This window comes from Mixophyes fleayi, chromosome 3 (assembly GCF_038048845.1).
Source record: "Mixophyes fleayi isolate aMixFle1 chromosome 3, aMixFle1.hap1, whole genome shotgun sequence".
NCBI classification, from domain to species: domain Eukaryota; kingdom Metazoa; phylum Chordata; class Amphibia; order Anura; family Limnodynastidae; genus Mixophyes; species Mixophyes fleayi.
Window position 1 is genome coordinate 168,553,037 of NC_134404.1, and position 20,665 is coordinate 168,573,701.

The 20,665-nt window shown below is 40.9% G+C and overlaps 2 protein-coding genes across 6 annotated transcripts in view; one reads left to right on the plus strand and one right to left on the minus strand.

The window, feature by feature from the left end:
* Window positions 1-19,555, minus strand: part of RARS2 (arginyl-tRNA synthetase 2, mitochondrial) — a 57,933-nt gene extending 38,378 nt beyond the window's left edge. Inside the window, exons 1-8 of one of the 4 annotated variants that reach the window (XM_075202755.1) lie at window positions 19,304-19,555; window positions 18,763-18,836; window positions 17,811-17,929; window positions 8,435-8,518; window positions 8,260-8,357; window positions 2,259-2,314; window positions 1,273-1,356; window positions 698-774 (exon numbers count right to left, since the gene is read on the minus strand). In XM_075202755.1, the coding sequence (XP_075058856.1) occupies window positions 698-774; window positions 1,273-1,356; window positions 2,259-2,314; window positions 8,260-8,357; window positions 8,435-8,518; window positions 17,811-17,929; window positions 18,763-18,787 (543 nt within the window). In that variant the 5' untranslated portion in view covers window positions 18,788-18,836; window positions 19,304-19,555. Of the gene's footprint in view, window positions 1-697; window positions 775-1,272; window positions 1,357-1,765; window positions 1,866-2,258; window positions 2,315-8,259; window positions 8,358-8,434; window positions 8,519-17,810; window positions 17,930-18,762; window positions 18,837-19,029; window positions 19,054-19,303 lie in introns of those variants that run through there. The other 3 variants (XM_075202753.1, XM_075202756.1, XM_075202757.1) reach the window with 3 other exon arrangements.
* Window positions 19,541-20,665, plus strand: part of ORC3 (origin recognition complex subunit 3) — a 62,371-nt gene continuing 61,246 nt past the window's right edge. Inside the window, exon 1 of one of the 2 annotated variants that reach the window (XM_075202751.1) lies at window positions 19,541-19,644. The gene's annotated coding sequence lies outside the window, so the exon portion shown is untranslated. Of the gene's footprint in view, window positions 19,645-19,734; window positions 19,792-20,665 lie in introns of those variants that run through there. The other variant, XM_075202752.1, reaches the window with a different exon arrangement.

Sequence of the window (20,665 nt, forward strand, 5' to 3'; positions counted from 1 at the left end):
TACTTTAGTTATTGGTATTAGGGAATAATCCTTTGTATGATGCTGGCTATGAAAGGAGCAGACCCCCTGGAGAGACGACCCCCTCCTTTGGATTCCTTAGATTGAATCAGCCTATGAACTGTTTACCCTGAAGCCACCCTGTGCCTGGACCTATGGAAGCAAGCTACGTCATCTCTATTGTTCACAATGAAACACTGACTGTATATATTAGCTGCATCCCCCACCAGGGTCAGGCTACTCTGACCACAGTTATCTAACAGATACACTGTTCCATTGGGACCCATGGAAGCGCAGCGATTGCAGCGGTATGTATGTATGTAACTTTTGGTATTGGCTGTGCTGTACTGTACTGTATTATAATATGTTAACGTATTGAATTGTTGACTATTTACATCTGCTAAAATAAACCACCATGTGCTTTGGACACACATACAATTGATTGAGCAATGCTTATTTTAAACGATATAATTACTTTAATAGAACAATTATGGATTTGTTTTTTTGAGTATGGACTTTGCACAGTGCGGAGCAACTTTGAACCGATGCCTCATTTTTTGATTTTGCGTATAGTGTTAAAAAAAAAAATAAAAAAAAAAAAAATACATTGATATTTACCCAACATATTTTAAAAATTGTTCCTTTAGGATAGCTATCTGCAAACGTGTTCAAGATTAGCCATTTAATAATTGTGACTCACCTCAAAAAGGTGTTGTAGTGGATTAGTGTTGAGTTTCTCTTCACAGCCAAACTTGCTGAATCCAGCACCCAAAAGACCTACAAAATTATGGTTTTAAAATTAAAGCTTTCAAATAAATGCAGGATAATGTTGTACAAACAAATAACATTTGGGTTTTTTTTAATGATCAGTACCCTATAGCACAGGCCAACAATGTATAAACATTAATGCTTTTTTCACCCAGTGAACAATTATTGGTTATAAGTATTCTTTTCTATATTCCCAAACTCTTACACACCAAATTGATTATTGCAGTGTTTATGTTTTATCATTTTATATGGAAGTTTTGCATACAGTCAAAAGAACTTATGAAATTACGACATACTCAAGAACATTGGCCCTTCACTATTTAGGAATATATATGAAGCCCACTTCAAAAATTTCTTGCACAGGGCAGATGTATACGTAAAGAGAGACAATAGGAAAATAAAGCAGCAATAAAATAAAGAGGACCATTTTATCCTAAAACAAATTGCTTAATTTAGAAAGCATACATCTTTAGATTACTTGCCTTTAATCTGCACAAGAATACTCACCAAATTGCAGGCCCCAGTCACCCAGGTAGTTTACTCTTATAACTTTATTACCAAATGCCTCCTTCATATTAGCAATAAAATTTCCTAGTAAAAAACAAGTTTATATTAACAAATCGGCTATATTACATTGTGCAACTGTACAAAACAATTTTTGTTTTATCTCAAACCCAGTCCCATCATTTTGAACACCTATCCCCTTTACCATAGGCCTCAAAAAAGTCACTTAAATTCAACTTCAAGGGTTATTGCGACGTCATTAGGTACTATCTTTTAGCATTACTTCCCTATTAGTAATAAGAAAAGAAAAGAACAAGACAAAGAATTTTTGTAGAAAATATTGTACAATAGAAATGGTCCTTGAAACATTGGTGTACTTTTAGTGGTATCCTTTAAAGTTGGTTTCCAGATTACCATTGTATGTAATCCAATATTCACTCGTAAATCACCAGAATTGCCTTATCATTGCTATAAATAATCTCTCGCCCACACCCACCTCTTCACAGCCAAACTTGCTGAATCCAGCATCCAAAAGACCTACAAAATGCTGTTGCTGAGCAAGTGAAAGTTCCCTTTAGAAAAAGTTTTCAGATGCTTAGAGTGCATTCCCTATATTTAAAAATCACAAAACAATTATAATATTACTATGTGCCATTTCATAAGCTCTATTTCCTCTGGTAATAAAGATGCATTTACTTAATATTCTGTTATCAGCATTTCTTCATTTTAGATCATATGAAGGTCAAAATTAAGGACATTTGTTTGAAAATCTATGCAGTAAGCGTAGGGAGGAGGTCTGAAAATGGTATAGCAGTAAAGGCACAACTAACCAACCAGAGGTGTAGTGACCTGCCCAGTGGTGGGAAAGCTAGGCCCCTGTAGGGGACGTACTGGGTTAAGCGATGGTGATTTAATAGACAAACATAAATAATAAATCAATTACTAATCCTTATATTTTGCTTGCAAAATAAACACTTATAATATCTTACCAATTATTGTGGAACGCAAATGTCCAACATGAAACTTTTTTGCAATATTGGGTGAACTGCAAAAGGAAGCAGAAATAACGGTCAACATCCTGTAATAAATACTAACTACTAGTTTACGCAATAAACTTAAGTAAATGTAAATATGAATTGGTTTTGTGCCTATTTCACTACATTTAGTTCCTTCAACTCACATTTGTCCCTATAAATAATATTGCATATAAATGGTCATAAAACATATATATATATATATATATATATGTCATGCCATGCACTAAATTTAATAAAAATGGATAATTACCGTACTTGTATTGCTGAGGATAAATATTTAAATAGCAATACAATAAAAAAATAAAATAGCTGACAGATTAAATTGATTTATATATTTTCATATTGCTTAGATAATGCATATATTTTTTTTTTGTACTATTATAACCCTGTATTTGTAAAACACTGTCATATTACACAGTGATGTACTGAAGAGATCATGATACAAAAACATTTACATACAATCAGGGCCGGACTGGGACTAAAAATCAGCCCTGGCATTTACAGCACACAGGCCCACCTGCTTTGGGCTCCATGCACGACATTGTTGCACGTGATGTGACATCGCTGGTGCAGTGCAACATGAAGCACCAGCACAAACATATGTATGGTCTACTGCCCACATGATCATTTCCCTTGTTCTGCAAAGCACCTGGAGCACAAGGGAAATGCATAAAACACATTCTTATAATGCATCAATAACCCCCCACATTACAGCAACCAGCATCACCTCCACATTACAGCAACCAGCATCACCTCCACATTACAGCAACCAGCATCACCTCCACATTACAGCAACCAGCATCACCTCCACATTACAGCAACCAGCATCACCCCCACATTACAGCAACCAGCATCACCCCCACATTACAGCAACCAGCATCACCCCCACATTACAGCAACCAGCATCACCCCCACATTACAGCAACCAGCATCACCCCCACATTACAGCAATACCCTCTTCTACTTATTAGCAATACTAATCCCCAAACACTACAACATTATCGCCACCCCATACTACAGCAATACCACCAATTATACGGTCGCCACTGCAGGGAACCAATGTTCTGCTTTTTTCAAATCTCCCACAAAATAGCAGCAGAGTAGTTGCACACATATAATTAACAGGTACCCTTTTCTCTCAAATAAGCTGGAATGGTAGGATTTTCATGAACCATTACACACGAAATAAAACGCTAACAAATACATCAGAAAAATAACATAACTGTTGAATGATCACCTGAACCTACACAGCTACATTAAAAGTATTTCCATCTACAGCTAAATGTCAGAGGAAAATAATCTTTTTACTACAGTAATTGGATAAGAGTCTTTTCTATTCATTTTAAATAACACAGTATATAAATTAAGGATGATAGAGGAGGTGGGTGAGAGATAATTGGATGTGAGACATTAGTTTGATTAGATAGGAAACATTTAGATTATTTACCTGGAGACATCTGCCCCCTTGATTCCCAGGCAGGACGTCCAAGAAGAATTTCGATACAGCAACTTCTTGGAGCCCCCTCAATAGTCGACAATGACAAAGACTTGTGCGTGAAAAAGCACTAGGCCACCCCCCTTTGGCAGAAGTTCATATTATGCTACACCGTAGTGCTCCCAGTTCATATTATGCCACACCGTAGTGCCCCCAATTGATATGCCACATAGTAGTGCCCCCAGGTTCAAATTATGCCACACATTAGTTCCCCAGGTTCAAATTATGCCACAATAGTGCCCTTATGTTCAAATTATGCCACAAAAGTGCCAATATTTTCAATTTATGCCACACAGTAGTGCTCCCAGCTTCAATTTATGCCCCACAGTAGTGACCCCAGGTTAAAATTTTGCCCCACAGTAGTGCCTCCAGGTTCAAATTTTGCCCCACAGTAGTGCCCGCAGGTTCAAATTATGCCCCACAGTATTGCCCCCCCAGGTTCAAATTATGCCCCACAGTATTGCCCTCCAGGTTCAAAATATGCCCCACAGTAGTGCCCTCCAGGATCAAAATATGCCCCACTGTAGTGCCCTCCAGGATCAAAATATGCCCCACTGTAGTGCCCTCCAGGATCAAAATATGCCCCACTGTAGTGCCCTCCAGGATCAAAATATGCCCCACAGTAGTGCCCCCAGGTTCAAAATAGTGCCAACGTAGTAGTAATAAAAAACACATTGCACATAACAAAATGTATACATACCTGATTATGGTGCTGTTTTGGGCGCTGAGCAAAGAGGGACCTGCAGCTGTCAGCTTCTGTGTAATGGGAGCACCCGCCGGAGAGCAAGAGACAGAAAAGGCTCTGAGTATCTGGGAAGGGAGGGGGGGACGGAGCAGCCCTGGACTGATCCGCGCGCGCGGCACTGTTAGTCAGGTGGCTGGTTCCTGGGGAGGAGCCAGCCACCCAGCAGTAGGTGAATGTCGGGGCCGGTCACTAATAGGCTAGGGCCGGCCCCTTTAGCTCTGCTGTACACACTGCCTTGCTGGGACCTGATATGGCAGTCAGGTCCTGGAAGGCAGCGTTAGCGGCACTTCTGGCATTTGCCAGAACTGCCAGATGGCCAGTCCGGCCCTGCATACAATGACATTAAAAACAGAAGTTAAAGAATTTGCAGTGCCACTCCTAAACTGTCACCAAGATACATTTTATATTGCAGAAGTTAATCATAAAAAAATGTTGTGGTTTGGAAAAATATCATTGTGATATGTTTGGTTTAAAGTGGGATCAAACACAAAAATTTATTTAAGTGTGATAAAATAGGATTTTTGTACTCATTGTCCATTTCTCCAAATCCAACTGGGGAACACTGCTAATTTGGGGTTGAGGCAAGAGTGCAGAAGCTGGGCATTCAATAATTAAAACTTCCAAGTCTAAAGCTTCTTAGCTAATACTTGCAAAGTCCCAAAGTATAGGGTAAACACAAGAATACAAGCTACTCAGTCCAAATAAAACAGAACTGGGCAGAAATGGGGGCTACAGTGTGCCCCCCAGATTTGGAGAAATAGATTTAATGCAGAGTACAAACAAATACTCTTTTCTCCTACATCTTTGCCAACTCTGCCCCAAATTCGGAAAACCGTCTAACCAAAGAAATGGCAAGAAGGAAAGTAATTTTAGAAGTCAAGAACGTCAATTTAATTGTCTCCAAGGTTTCAAAGGTGAAGCTGAAGAGCCAAAAAAACAAAACAACCCCCCCCCCCCCCCCCAAAAAAAATACCAAACAGTTAAGATCCCACGGTGCCGTTGGAGGGACATATAGAGGTCAGATATGTAAAAATGTCTGAACATCCAGAATCAGTGCCAACTTCTTCAGAAAGTACAAGGCAAGGCAGAAACCTAAACCCTAAGGGAGCTCAAATTCACTGCCCAGTCTATCCTAGAGAAAGGTAAATAAGACTCAAAAGAACAAGTGTGGAATCCTCTGTGTTCACACCAAACCACACAAGTCTTCAACATTGTATAATAAATTTTATGCAGAAACAGGCATTCTATCTTTTAACATGATCGGTATAACACATTCAGAGAAACACTTGGCTCTCAATATCCTTGCTTCAACAGCCACACCATCAAAAAAAAAAAAAAAAAAAGACAATAAAGGTCATGGTGCAGGAATGAACCTTGCGACAGAAGATCTTCCTACAGAGGAAGTCACCATTCCGGACCTATGAGGACCTGTCTCCATCTTTAGAATGTTGTTGTTCAAACTGAAACCACAAGGATCACTAGAACCCTTTACTCTTGACCTTCTTGAGGACACATGAAAGCATTGTAAATGAGGGGAAGAGAGACTAACCTGAAGTTTCAAGGGACCATCATGGCAGTTACTATAAATGCCAATGGATCTCTGGTTCTAGAGCAGGACGTGGGCACCTTGTTATTGTGCTGTGAGACCACCATATTGACCTCTGGCTGTACCCCTTCCTTACAGCAGCAGACCAAATCCCTCCGGATGAAGATCCCCCTCTCCCAGGAGAATGGAGACCCTGCTGAGAAAATCTGCCTCCAATTTTTCCACACCCGGAATGTACACTGCCGAGAACGCTGGAACAAATTGTTCCGACCAAGTTAAGATTCAGAGAGAATCCCTGATCGCTAGGGAAATCCTAGTTCCTCTTTGATGATTTGACTGAATGTGGACAGGCCTGTCCTGTAGTACACACTGAGTCCCTGAGACAGCGAGCATTCAACATTGCTCCAGGACATTCATAGGAAGCGTTGCTTCAGTCTGAGACCAAACACCCTGCAAGCGAAGATGCAACATTACTGCTCTTCATTGTTGAAAACTTGCATCAGTTGAAGATGGAAAGTGGATGGTGTGACTGGATCACTCATAAATAACTTATGGTATAAATTTATTTAAGGGAAATAGCGCAGGCACGCTGATTTATATAAATTGCATAGGCACTTATTTTTTGTATTGTATATATACTGAGATAGGAAATCGTTATTTCTGAGACCAGGGTAGCAACAGTTTTTTCCTGTTTTCACCTTACTAAAGGATATGCCTTATTTCTGATGCATATATCTGATACAATAGGCCTTTGTGGATGGAGGTCTTGTGTGTATTGTACCTCAAACCAGTGTGAGTAATTAAACATCTTGCTTCAAGACCTTCTGGAAAACATCTTCAATATTGCTGTATTCCTGTGATCTACAGATTAGACCCTAAATCTAATCCGTTCGCCGGCTGTTCTGAGGTTTGGAGTCCAGTGGTAGCAGCTCATGTAATCCCCTCCTACTGCGGCAAGAGGGCGCTTTTTGGATAACGAAAGGGAACGGTGGCAAAGTAAGTCCAGCCGGTTCACAGCTACAACAGACAGGGTGGCATAGGCGGTCCATCCTATCACAGGCGGTATTGGTTCAAATTGTCTGCATTTAAACACCAAACTTCCAGGTCAGGCAAAATGGTCATTCCCTGAGATTTCAACAGGGAAGCCATGACTGCCATGGCCTTTGTGAGAACTTGGGGAGACCGAATGTAAGAGCCCTGAACAGAAAGCAATAGTCCTGTACCGCAACCTCAATAACCTAACCGGGCTGTCATCAGCAGCACACAGAAAAAACTGCCCAACTAGTTGGCACTTAAGCGTAACCGATGAGCAATGGGGTTTGGAGAGTGGAGGAGCTTCAAGCTCTCATAGTTTTGATTATTAAGTGCCCAGCTTGCATGCCCTCATCTCAACCCCAAGATAGCAGTGTATCCCAGATAGCTTGTAGGAGAAATTAACATTTGACACAAATTTGCATAAATTCTACAATTTTAGCATTTTTCGGACTCGGTGCTACCATAATGCTTTGCCCTAAAGCGAGAGTTTGGTGATAAAAATGCAGGTCAGAACACATAATAATGAAAAACTTTGCCTTTTTACATAATTTAAAATCTGTGATCTATAAAACGAGTAAAGAGCATAAAAAGAATGTACACTATATAAATATGGGACCTCTTACCCAGAAAGCTTGTGACTTAGGGTATTCCATATCAAAGAAATTTCTGTATTTCTGAGCCCCAAGCACCCTGTTTTTCCTCACACTGCCACTATTATACCCTTTCAAATGAATTTGTATAGCAGAGCACCTTACAGTAACTGCAGAAAGAAATGCTTGGCACTCATGTCTGAGTCTATGACAAAACGGTAGCAATATTTTATGTTTTTTTCCCCTTCTGAATTTTCTAGATAATTCGTTTCCATATATTTCTGCTAATAGAACATGCTGTGTATCAATTGAAGTCAGTATAGACTTTTACAGAAATATGGCCCTCAGCATAAAACATTGTCTAATTGTGTTACTCTTTAAAACAATTTCTTGAACATTTCAGTAAAGGCAGGAACATATAGTTCACTGTACTATTTAACATATAAAACATTTTATCTTGATTTGAAAGTTCAGGTAAAACATTTCCAGTCACCAGAAAACTCGGATAAAATGCATGTGAAATAACTGAATAGAGCACATACCTGTATTCGACCAGTGTCAGACCTTTAGGTATGTCTGACAAAAGCTCAGAGTTAAATCCATACCTAGGGCCATCTTGGCTTATTTTGCGCAAAACAGTCTGAAATATGAACAAATACATACATTAAGATGGCACTACACAACCAACTCCATTTTTTAACTATTTAGAAAACTCACCTTAACTAATAAATCTCTGTTGATCTTGAAGGTCACGGATCCCCGACCAGTGCCTATTTCACTTACAATTGAGTTGCAGTTTAGCTGAAATACAATCAAATACATAGAGGTTGTGCATTTCAGGAAGAGGGGCTGGAACAGACTGCCATAAACATGTTCACTCACAAAAAGAATTTAAACTAAAAAAAAAAATTACACATGCTCCTCAACGGCAGTGGCAAAAATTCCATGAAAACTGAAAATATTTTTTCTAAAACATTCAAATTAGGAAATTGTACATATGTACTATACTTCCATGAAACGGTTATTAGAACATGTCAGCGAGAACCTTATATTCACCTAACAGAGCTCATAGAAACTCAGAATAATATTTTTTTTCCTAGCAATTATCTTAAAAAAATCAGCTATTTAATGTAAATTTAAGAAAATTAACCCATACACTCACCCTTAACAAGGATTTGTGTTACATCAATTATATTGTTAATAACAGATTATATATACACACATACGGTGTTCGAATTGGGCACGTTCTCCTGACTGCATAAGAGAACACAGCAGGAGCACATTTTTCACTGTATGAAAAAGCAGCAAGCCTGAAGATTCAGCTATAAATAAATCCATATGTTTAAATGAAAAAGCTACCAGTAATTTACTTATCATTTATAATAAAGTTGGGCAAGGATACGATAACATAAGAAAGAATGCAGCAGAAGCACATACACTATATGGACAAAAGTATTTGGATGTTTGACCATTACACTAAAAGGGACTGTAATGACAATGTTCAAATACATATACTGTAATATGGAGTTGGTACCCCTTTTACAGCGATAACAGCTCCCACTCTTCTTGGAAGGCTATCCATAAGATGTTGAAGTGTTTCGGTGTGAATTTGTGCCAAATCATTCTGTAGGGCAGTTATGAGGTCAGGCACTGATGTTGGATGAGAAGACCTGGCTCGCAATCTCCGTTTCAGTTTATCCCAAAGGTGTTTGAGGAACACCTTTGTGATGTCTTGAACAGACTAAATAGGTAATTAGGTATCTTCTGTATGACAGGCATAAAGCAGAAGACTTACATTCTGATGAATTGTAAAAACACATACAGAATGTGTTCCAGAGGACCCTGCCAACACGCAGCATACAGAATTTGGAGAAGCCTATTTTAATGATAGGGTATTCTAATTTAAGCGGGGCAAGTGGGCCTTATAAGTGTAATTTTTATGAGGAATTTAATGGTGGTGTTTAACATTTCAAAAGGGAAACACCTGGTGGTAAATGTATCAAGCTGAGAGTTTTCCGGCGGGTTTGAAAAACCAATCAGATTTTAGCTATCATTTATTTAGTACATTCTACAAAATGACAAGACAGAATCCGATTGGTTGCTATAGGCAACTTCTCCACTTTTCAAACCCGCCGGAAAACTCTCAGCTTGATACATTTACCCCCTGGTGTGCAAAATTATAACCAATTACTTTTTGTTTTTAAAGAGAAAATTTTAATTAAACATTAAAAACTCATACAGGCTATCAAAATCCTATTATTTTTCTTTTTCTTTCATAGCCTTTTAAAGTATACTTTACGAATGGATATTTTTTTTTTAAAAAAAAGGGACGTTAACTGCTCTGCCTCAGGTTGATAATGCTTATTAAACACAAAAATATTGTTGTCTCAAAAAATTGATTGTTTAACCAAATTATTTTTTAAATGACTCAGACAGACAAGATTGATAATACATTTTTTTCTGTAATCCCCATATTGTGATGGACAAAGCATAACAATTTCAAAGTGATATGTGGATTAGGCACTGAGATGTGAATTTTTTTTTACACATCACACTAAAAACGGAGTATCAGGAGTGGCATTTCTAAGAAATTTTCAATAACTTTGACCCTCTATTTTTGTAAACGTTGAATTGAGGGGATACCTCAGATAAGCTGGCATTATTTATATATCTAGTACGACTAAACACACACTAGGTGGTGGTGGTGGTGTTTATTATCAACACAGTGTCTCTGGTTCATCTGCTTAATTAGTTCCTTATATCACTGGAGTTTTCCAGCTATATCTCTTGTGGTGCATATATATATATATATATATATATATATATATATATATATATATATATATATATATATATATATATATATATATATATATATATATCTATATATATCTCCACACAAGACAGCGATCACCCCACAACATTACAGCCACCGACAAGTTAAGTGTGCAACAGTGAATATCTTGTTTCAATGACACCTGTCAAAAGGTGGGGATATACTAGGCAGCAAGTGAACATTCAGCTCTTGAAGTTGATGTTTTGGAAGCAGGAAAAATGGGCAAGAGCAAGGATCTGAGCAACTTTGACAAGGGCTAAATTGTGAGGGCTAGATGATTGGGTCAGAGCATCTCCAAAACTGTAGGTCTTGTGGGGTGTTTCTGATATGCAGTTGTCAAGTGACTACCAAAAGTAATCATGGTAGGACAACTAGTGAACCGGCGACAGGGTCATGGGTACCCAAGGACATTGATGCATGTGGGGAGTGAAGGCTAGCCAGCCTGGTCCAATCCCGCAAAAGAGCTACTGTAGCACAAATTGCTGAAGAAAATGAATTCTGGCTATGATAGAAAGGTGTCAGAACACACAGTGCTTTACAGCTTGCTGTATAGATGCAGACCAGAGGGTCCACAACAGAAAGAACCTACAATGGGCATGGGAACATCAGAACTGGACTATTGAACAATGGAAGAAGGTGGTCTGCTCTGAAGAATCACGATTTCTTTGACATCTTGTGGACGGCCAGGTGTGCAAGTTGTCTACCTGGGAAAGAGATGGCACTAGGATGCAACATGTGAAGAAGGCAAGCCAGTGGAGGCAATGTGATGCTCTGGGCAATGTTCTGCTTGGAAACCTTGAGTCCTGACATTCATGTGGATGCTACATTGACATTTATGACCTACCAAAACATTGTTGCAAACCAAGTACACCCATTTATGGCAACGGTATTCCCTGATGGCAGTGGCCTCTTTCAGCATTATAAAGCGAAAATTGTTCTGAAAAGGTTTGAGAAACACGGCAAAGTGTTGATTTTAAATTTCCAAATCTTAATCTGATCGAGCATCTGTGGGATGTGCTAATGGAAAAAACAAGCCAGAGCCATAGAGGACCCATCTCGCAACTTATAGGATTTAAAGGATTTGTTGCCAACTTCTTTGTGTCAAGATACCACAGGACACCTTCAGTGGTCTTGTGGAGCCCATGCATCAACGGGTCAAAGCTTTTTGACAGCACAGGAGAAATCTACACAATATTAGACAGGTGGTTTGAATGCTGTGGTTGATTTGTGTATATTGGAGTTCTATGAAAATGTCTGTCAATGCAATATGTAAAGTACACTATTCAGCAGCCCAGTTTTGAGATGCCTTAAAGAACACATGTGTAAGTAGTCTAGTGGTGATATTTCATGAAACACATCTACAGAATATAATTTTGATTTTAATCCATATTTTCAGTGGTTTCAATGCCCTTACTCACCCCAAACCTTACTCTGCAATCATCCTTTGCTGTTTAAGTTATTACAGATATAAAAAAGATTTTCATAAACACGATAAATCCTTTTTCCGATTCCATCTGGGGGACTTTGCTACCATGGGGTTGTAGGAGGGACACTCGGAGATGACACTTAAATAGTTAACTAACTGCTGCTTACTCCTCCCCGCCTCAGTATAATACAAAAGCCCCAAGGAAGCAACAAAACAACAACATTCAGCAGAAGAGCAAAAGGGAGGGAACGCAGTGTTCCCCAGATGGATTCAGAGAAAGATTTGACGCAAGTAGCAAAGTCTTCTTTTTTCAGTCATCCAATCTGGGGGGACACTGCTACCATGGGGACCTTCTTAAGTAGTCCCTAAGGGAAGGATTGCTCTGGAGCCCCTGCACGCAAAACACTGCGGCCAAAAGAAGCGTCCGAAGCAGCGAAAACATTAAAATTTGGTAAAGGTGTGAACAGATGACCAAGTAGCAGCCTTGCACAGCTGATCTGCCGAGGCACCGTGACGAGCAGCCCAGGACGCCCCCACCGAATGCCTGGAGTGAGCTGTGAGCCTCTCTGCCACCATTTCTTGTCTGGACTTGTCTGCTGCTTGTACCTCCTTGTATTACATAAGTCATAATTAAATTAGGTCAGCAAGCAACAGCCATAGATAGACATTTTATTAGTAGCGCAGCTAACTAAAGGTCAAAGGACTATGATCCATATTGCACAGTACGCCAATTACAATTAAAAGCTTGTTAAAAACCTGGCTTTTTTTAATGGTGATTTAAATCAATGATTTTTTAAAAAAAAATCATGTGATTTAAATAGTTATTAAAATCAAAATTGATTTAAAATTGGTACACCCTGGTTGAAAATGGCCTTGAAGGAGGAGGTCATCGCAAAGTGGTAGACGAAACCTTTGGCCGACTGCCATGGATAGAATGTCTGCATACCAGACCCGGTGCGGCCAATCGGGAGCCACTAGTATCACTGGCAGCCCTCCTTGCCTGACCAGCCAGAGAACACATGGAAGAACTAGGATAAGGGGAAATAGGTAACCCAACCAGAATTCACAGCACATTGTAATGACATCGATGTCTACTGCCAAGGGATCCCTGACCCTTGAGCAGAACGGTTGTGCCTCGATGTCATGAGGTCCAGATCCGGAAGACCCCACCTGCGAACTAGCATCTAGAAAACTTCCGGATGGAGAGACCACTTCCCTGGCATTACTGCATGGTGACTTAGATAGTTTGCCTCCCCAGTTTAGCACACCTGGGATGAATACTGCAATAAGCGAACTGAACATATAGTACTGCCCATTCCAGGATATGAGTTACCACCTGCATTGCCTTGGTACTCTTTGTCCCCCCCTGCTTGTTGTCATATGCCACTGCCGTGTCATTGTCGGATTGAAGACGTACTGGGAAGCCCTGAAGAAAGGCCTGAGCCCCCCACAGCGCCATCAACATGGCCTTCAGTTCCAGGCTGTTTATTGGAAGGGAAGCCTCCCTTTTCGTCCACAGGCCCTGGAGACGAAGATGAAGGGCTACTGCCCCCAGCCCTGAAGGCTGGCGTCCATTGTGGCAATGGTCCATAACCGTGGCGCAAAGGATCTGCCTACAAAGTGATTCTGGACCCTCCACCACTGAAAGAACGACCGAGCCTCCTTAGATAGATGGATATCTATCTGGGAGTCCAATCTAAGGCGAGACCCTGACCACTTTGTCAGAAGGACCCACTAAAACTGTATGGAGCAGTCTCAAAAGTCAAGACCATGGAGGGACTGCGGCCTGCTAGGACCCGGGCCACAAAGTTCTCTGGAAGGAAAATTTTTTGTTCTCTGGTGTCCATGATGAGACCCAAGAATGTTATCCTCTGCAAGGGATTAACTGAGACTTGTTTAGATTTATGATCCAGCCGTGAGACTCCAACACCCTGATGACGAGATCTAGATGCCAACGTAACAGGTGTTCGGATGCGGCCTTGATAAGACGGTCGTCCAGGTAAGGCACTATTTTGACCCCACTTTAACAAAGACTACCGGCCATCACTGATAACTATTCTGAACACTCTGGGCGCTGACGAAAGACTAAATGGGAGCGCCCTGAATAGATAGTGGGAGGTTCCCACTGTGAAGCACAGTAGAGACTGATGACATCCCGAATATATATGGACGGCAGGAATTCTTCCAGTTCCAGTCCATTTATCACTGACTGAAGAGATTCCATGCAAAATCTGTCCACTCGTAGGTGTAAATTTAGGGACCTTAGATTTAGAATAGGGCGGAAGGAATCATCCAGTTTTGTGACCAAGAACAGGTTTGAGTAGAATACCTGCGTTTCTGGATTAACATAACTAGACAAATGACCCCTACAGATATAAGCGAATAGACGCAGTGTAACAGCTTGTCTTCTTGTGGGGTCGAGGGGTAAGGAGGTGGGAAAGAACAGACGGGGGGCTTGACCAGATGGATCGATCATGTAGCCCCTTGTCATTATGGGAATGTTCTCTGGAGAAATTATGTTATCAAGTTCTGGCCCGAAAAGTACAGAGCCCGAATATGGAAGGGCCTCTAGGGATCATTTTGACACTGCATCGGCTTCCCAGGATCTAAGCCAGAGAGTCAGTCTGGCTGTCACCACTAAAGCAGACACTGAGGATGACAATGAGGCTGCATTCTGAGCAGCCTCATACAAGTAGCACGATGCCTCTTTGAGGTGCAGAGCAAGAGGAAGGAGGTCTGTATCCTGTAGTTCTGCAGCGAGTTGGGCAACCCATGCCGAAGACAACATGGGTCTAAAAGGAGGCTGCCGCTGCCACATAGGTGGATTTCAAAAACCCTTCCTCTGTATGGTCAGTAGCGTCCTGAAGGGAGGCTGTGCCCGAAACTGGCAGTGTGGTGTGGTGTGCAAGCAGTGCCACCGGAGTGTCTACCCTTGGAACCTGTCATCTGACTGTAATGGGTACAGGGCCACAAACCTCCTAGGAACTACTACCTTGTGGTCCAGCTGTGACCAACCTGCTTCTGCAATTTCCCTCAACTCTGTAGAAGGAGGAAAGCTGACTATGCATCTCCTTTTTTAAAAAAAAGATCCTGATAAGCTGCTGTGGGCTCATCTATGTCTAAGACAGGCCCTCCAGGTGTTGTGAAACTACAAGCCCCAGCATGCTTTGCCGGTAGACAACCAGTTGATAGCTGGAAGGGCATGCTGGGACTTGTAGTTTCACAACACCTGGAGGGCCGCAGGTTGGACAGGCCTTGTCTAAGAGATCCAAGGTCCATCTAACTGCCAGGACCAGATCCTCAATGCCCTGATTTATCTGAGATTCATCAAGATCTGTGACTAATGGGGAGTCTGTTTCGCAAGAAGAGGATGACCTGCCCTTTGACGTTTGTTTCTGGACTGAGGTGGTCTCGGGGAGTCCAAAAATCCTAACCAAGGCTGTGGACCATGCAGGTTCAGCTACAGGGCCCCCTTGGGGAGCAAGAGAAGTTGAAGGGCCAGCTTGTCCTAAATCTGTATTGTCACAGACTGGTTGTGGAAGTACCGCTGTAAGGTGTGCCCCCGCTACTGCGCTAGAAGAACCTGCAGACAGTGCTGCAAACTCTGCCTGACGGCCGAGTAGCTGCGTCAGAGTGCCTACCGACTGTGCCAGCCATATTGCCCACTCCCATTCTTTCGCTAACAACAGAGTACTACCCTGGCTCTGCGCAGCCTGGGGCCCCGCCTCGCAGTCTACGCAGAGCGCACCTGGGTCCCGCTGTACATTTGCCAATTTTACCTTGCATTAGGAGCAAGCAAAGTATTTTGTTTTGGGTGCTTTTCTTTTGTCAGACATTTTGAGAGGAAAAGCTATTACAGAATAGCATAATATAGAGACAAAGCAATTATACAACACAAGAAAAGTCTGTACAAGATACTATCTAATCTCTATCAATCAAAAGATGTATCTTTACGCAATGATATATATGTATACAATGTCATGTATTAAGCCCCAGCAGAAATGTGTGATGCAGCGACTCCCTTGTATATGCTGCTATCAAAACCGTAACAATACAATATACCTATGCTGTATGACAGAATGTTTATTTGTAAAGAGATATATATATATATATATAGATATATATATATATATATATATATATATATATATATATATATACATACACACACACATACACACACACACATACATACATACATACATACACACACACACTTAGCCCTCCAGACTAGCACAGATCTGCAGCAGGAGAGGCGTCTCGGTCTGCAGTGAAGTGCAGATGGCTGGGGAGTATTCTGTGTTCTCTACCCGGGTAGATTTGGCACCCTGGGAGATACCATTCTTCAATCTTCTATCGGGGGAGCTCTTTTAACCAGCTGCTCCCCTCTTTCCAGCCATTGTTCTCTGCCGATGTTTCTCTTAGCCCCCGAATTAATGCAGCTTCTATTACATAAGTGTACCATCGGGTCCTCAATTGCAGATACAATTGATACATACCTTCATTCCCCCCTCCTCTCTGAGGGGGGAACTTGGTAGTGGCCATAAGATGGCAACCACCATCGCGTTGAACAGCGGCACTCTATACTCAGAGGTAGCGCTGGTCATCAGGGACCACCTAGTGTGACAAGGGCTTATGAAGCCACTTGTCACACTTCTAAAATCCATGCCATCAGTGAGAAGACAACTCCTACACAGCCTGCATTTTGTGTATAGTGTGCTGATTATAATCGCACACTGAAGGAGGCTGTGAATCTATTTCTAAATAAAAACAAAGTAAATAAAATAAATAAATAATAAAAATAATGAAATAAAAGAAAAAACCTTACTTATTTTCACTAGCCTTAAGAAGTAAGCCCAACTCCTTAATCTACACTGAGGAGCTACAAGGGGGGTTGCAGAGGGGAGGGGTCTGTCAGCATGTTTAGATTACCAAATTAACTATTTAAGGGCCAACTCCCATGCTCCCCACGGTAGCAGTGTCCCCTCAGATTGGTTGAAAGAGAAACAGGACTGAGTATGGGTAATTACTGAACAATCCTAAAATTACCATGCTCCAAAATGTGTCTTCCATTCAAAACTATTAGCCCTAAAAATACAATAGAACATGGTACCTCTGTACTAGTTTCTAGTAGGGAGATATGCTGCTACTTTGCTGTACATGTTAACGGTGGTGCAGTGGGGAACAGACACTTTTTATGCAGTCTCATGCAGGTTGCGCATTCCTCCTGTGCATCACGTCATTGGTTCTGCAGCACTGTGGTCCAAAAACCTGTGAGAACTTAATCCCACGTTTTTGAGCACGTAAGTGCAAAGGCAACCAAACACTTGGCGTTCCTATACTGATCTGAATTGGTAAGCTTCAAGCCAGAAAGCCTAGTTGGCAGATACGGAGAAACAGATCTTCCAGCTCTCTACGTTCAGCTCTATTACTAAAAAACAGAGAGATACCCTATGTAAGACCAGACTACACATATTTTTGATCTGGTGAAAATGTGACAAATTGTCACATTCATCTCTTTTGTAGTTTTATCCCATTGCTCCACTTCGAAACTGTATTGAACATGACTGTCCGAGCTAACCCTGAGGTGGGCCAGCAAGTCAGAGACTTCAAGGCTACAGAAACGCTCAGAGATTTAAATTGTAAGCATTTTTTTTAGTATATTTGAAACATGCTTAACTAAGTTTTATTGAAAAAGAATTGTCCCATTTAAACCATAAGCACCCTATATCCTTCTAATACTTACACATCTCTAGCTATTCCATTAAAGAGGCAATCACACTATTGACACAATGTAAAAACAAATACACATGTTGTGCTTCATTTAATACCTTTTCTGCAACTGCTTGTGCTTTCTTCTTGTCACATGCTGAATCAACAGAACCAGCCAACACAGAATTCACATAAAGCTGAAAATCAGGTGATGCACTAAGTGGGAAAACAAACAAACCTATTATGCATAACAAATCTGTGATATGCTAAATAATACAAAGATTTCAATGGCTGGTTATCAAATAAGGCTCGGTACACACTACAGGTTGTTCCAGCCATCAGGCCAATCACAGGATAAATAATCGTTCGGTCCGATATTGCACTAGTGTGTACGTTCCAACGATGAACGATTATTGTTCCAAAGCACATTGTATCGGCTGATTTGATTTTTAAAACAAAAAAGCTATTTCCACTATGGAATATTGTTCCATTTCTGCAGTGTGTATGCATTCAGGATCAGGAATGTCTGTAGATCTCAATGGAGTGTGCAGTCATGATCTTTTCAGCCAACTGCTATGACAGAAGAAGAGCACAGATCTGAATCACGTAAAACGTGTATAGTGTGTACACATGAATCCCCCCCCCCCCCCAGTCGTTATTAAAGTCATTAACCATATTGCATTGGGAGAAATTTTCTGTAGTGTGTATCCAGCCTAAGATCACTAGCACAATCCTAGAGAAGTGGTCACATTTTTGTGGTTTGCTAGATATTACTCTTAAAAAGCTGAAGCAATACATTTAATCAAATAATAGATACATATGTAAGAACATATCAGCAGACATTTAAAAAAAGAGGTACAAGCAATAAAAACAAAAAGAAAATAGACCAAGACTGAGCTGGGTATGTGAAGGCTCAGAGGGCTGCCTGTTGCCCATCACTGAGTTAAGTCATATGAATAGTTGTAAATCTATAGGTCTACAATAGCATTTAGATTTTCAAATAACGTCATAAACTGTGTATCAAGCAAGTAAATCAGGGACAACATGAAAGAATAAGATAAGTCATCTTACTGTTTTCTGTGTACTGGAATTGCATGAATATGGTGGAGTATTTTTTCTGATGGCACCCCAACAACTCGCGAAACCTAAATACCAAGAAAGCGGATTAGTCTGTTGCTCATAAACAGTTTTCAGCCCATGTTGCTACATTATATGACAATGCGATTAATCCTCATTATAAAAACTGTCAGCATACTTTATCAGTATTATCAGGAACAACTATATTTTGTAAGTTTGCCGTATAAAGCTCAACTCAGTGCTCTCCAATTGTTTACTTACTGTATTTCTCTTTTACTTTGTTTCTTTTTTGTTTATACACGACAAAAAACAACCTTTAAAAACAGTTCAAAAACCTCTTTTTGAAATGGGTTATTCTATTTCATCAGCTTCTAGAGCTTAAAAAAACAGCCTTCTCATTCAAGTTAAAAACTAAAGTATAGAAGGTTATTTTCGAGCAATACACTGAAAAATGTATCTGACGTTTGTTTCCTTTATGTTTCTGCTTCTCTGAGTTGTGAGCAGTTACAAGGACACAGAACATCCTACACAGTACCTGCTCTGCTATTGCTCTCCTGAAGTGACAGGCCATGACGTCTCTGCAGGTAACACCGCTCTACATGTGAGCTGTTCTCTCTATAGAAAGGGACGTATTATTATAATTATATTACACTACTGTACACTGTGCTGGGTCATATCCACAAAGACACAGGAAGCGGCATGTGATACACATGTGTGTGTAGTGACCCGGTACAGCCTGCCCCCGGAACACGCTCTCCACCAATCCCGGTCTGTACCGCTGGTCTGACCTCTGTGGAGGGAAGGACGGATAGTGTCTGACACTGGAGGGAATAGCGGCTGCAGTGTATGAAGAGGATCCCTGCACAGGGCTGATAGGTGCGCTTTATTTACTGTATGCGTCCATTATACGCGACGAGGTGGTGTTATGGTTTCCGTGCAGCTGCTTATGATGAGGACAGAAAGTGTTTACACCTTCACTGGTGATGGCATGCAGGGCACATATGCGATAACGTGAATAATAGGGTAATATGTGAGGCCATTCTATTTCATAGGTGGATAAGGTGCCTATTGGATATGAGGGATCTGGTACTTGGTATTTGGATAACCTATTGATTGCTTCATGTGTGTGCTTACATTTTTCTAATGCATGTGTTATAGGTATTATTAGTGTATAGTGTTGCTGTTAGCCAAACAACCGGGGATTTAAATATTCAGTGGACATTTTCAGGACTATTTAACACCAATGAACTTTGATAAGAACGAGTAGTTCATAACATAGTTACATAGCACCTCCCAAATATAAGGAAAGATACATCCCTGGTGCCACCTACTTCCCATATGCCATGTTTTTCACATCCTGCCCCTGTGCTACCTTTTCCCCCTTCTGCCCATATGCAACCACTTTACCTTTCCCAACCTGTTTACCCTCATTACCAGCCCGATCATCTTTAGACTCAATATTGCTAGCCATCAGTTTACCCTTCTGTCCCACTACCATCCTTTGTTCTCCTGCCACAGTTGGCTCTGTTATCCCCTCCAACCTCTGTTGCCCCTACTGCCCCTGTGCCACCTGCTCCTCAGATGATCTGAAGGCAGCTAAGATCAAGTTGCACAGGGCCAGGGGGCAAGCAAAGGCAAAAAGTCATTGAATGTTATGTTTTGCACTTTTTTTGGGGGGGAATGTTGAATGCCAAAGAATATGGAGGACCAGGATCAATGTAATTTTCCACCTGGTTAGCAACCTCTGCCACCCATGGGTGGCATTAATTTTGAAAAATTGCATTTTGGGGGGGACGGACATAAGAGACAATACATACATACAGCTAACAAAGCTTGGTCCATAACAATATGCAAACCTTTCACTTTTTGTGTTTGCAAAAAATGCAACGATATGCAA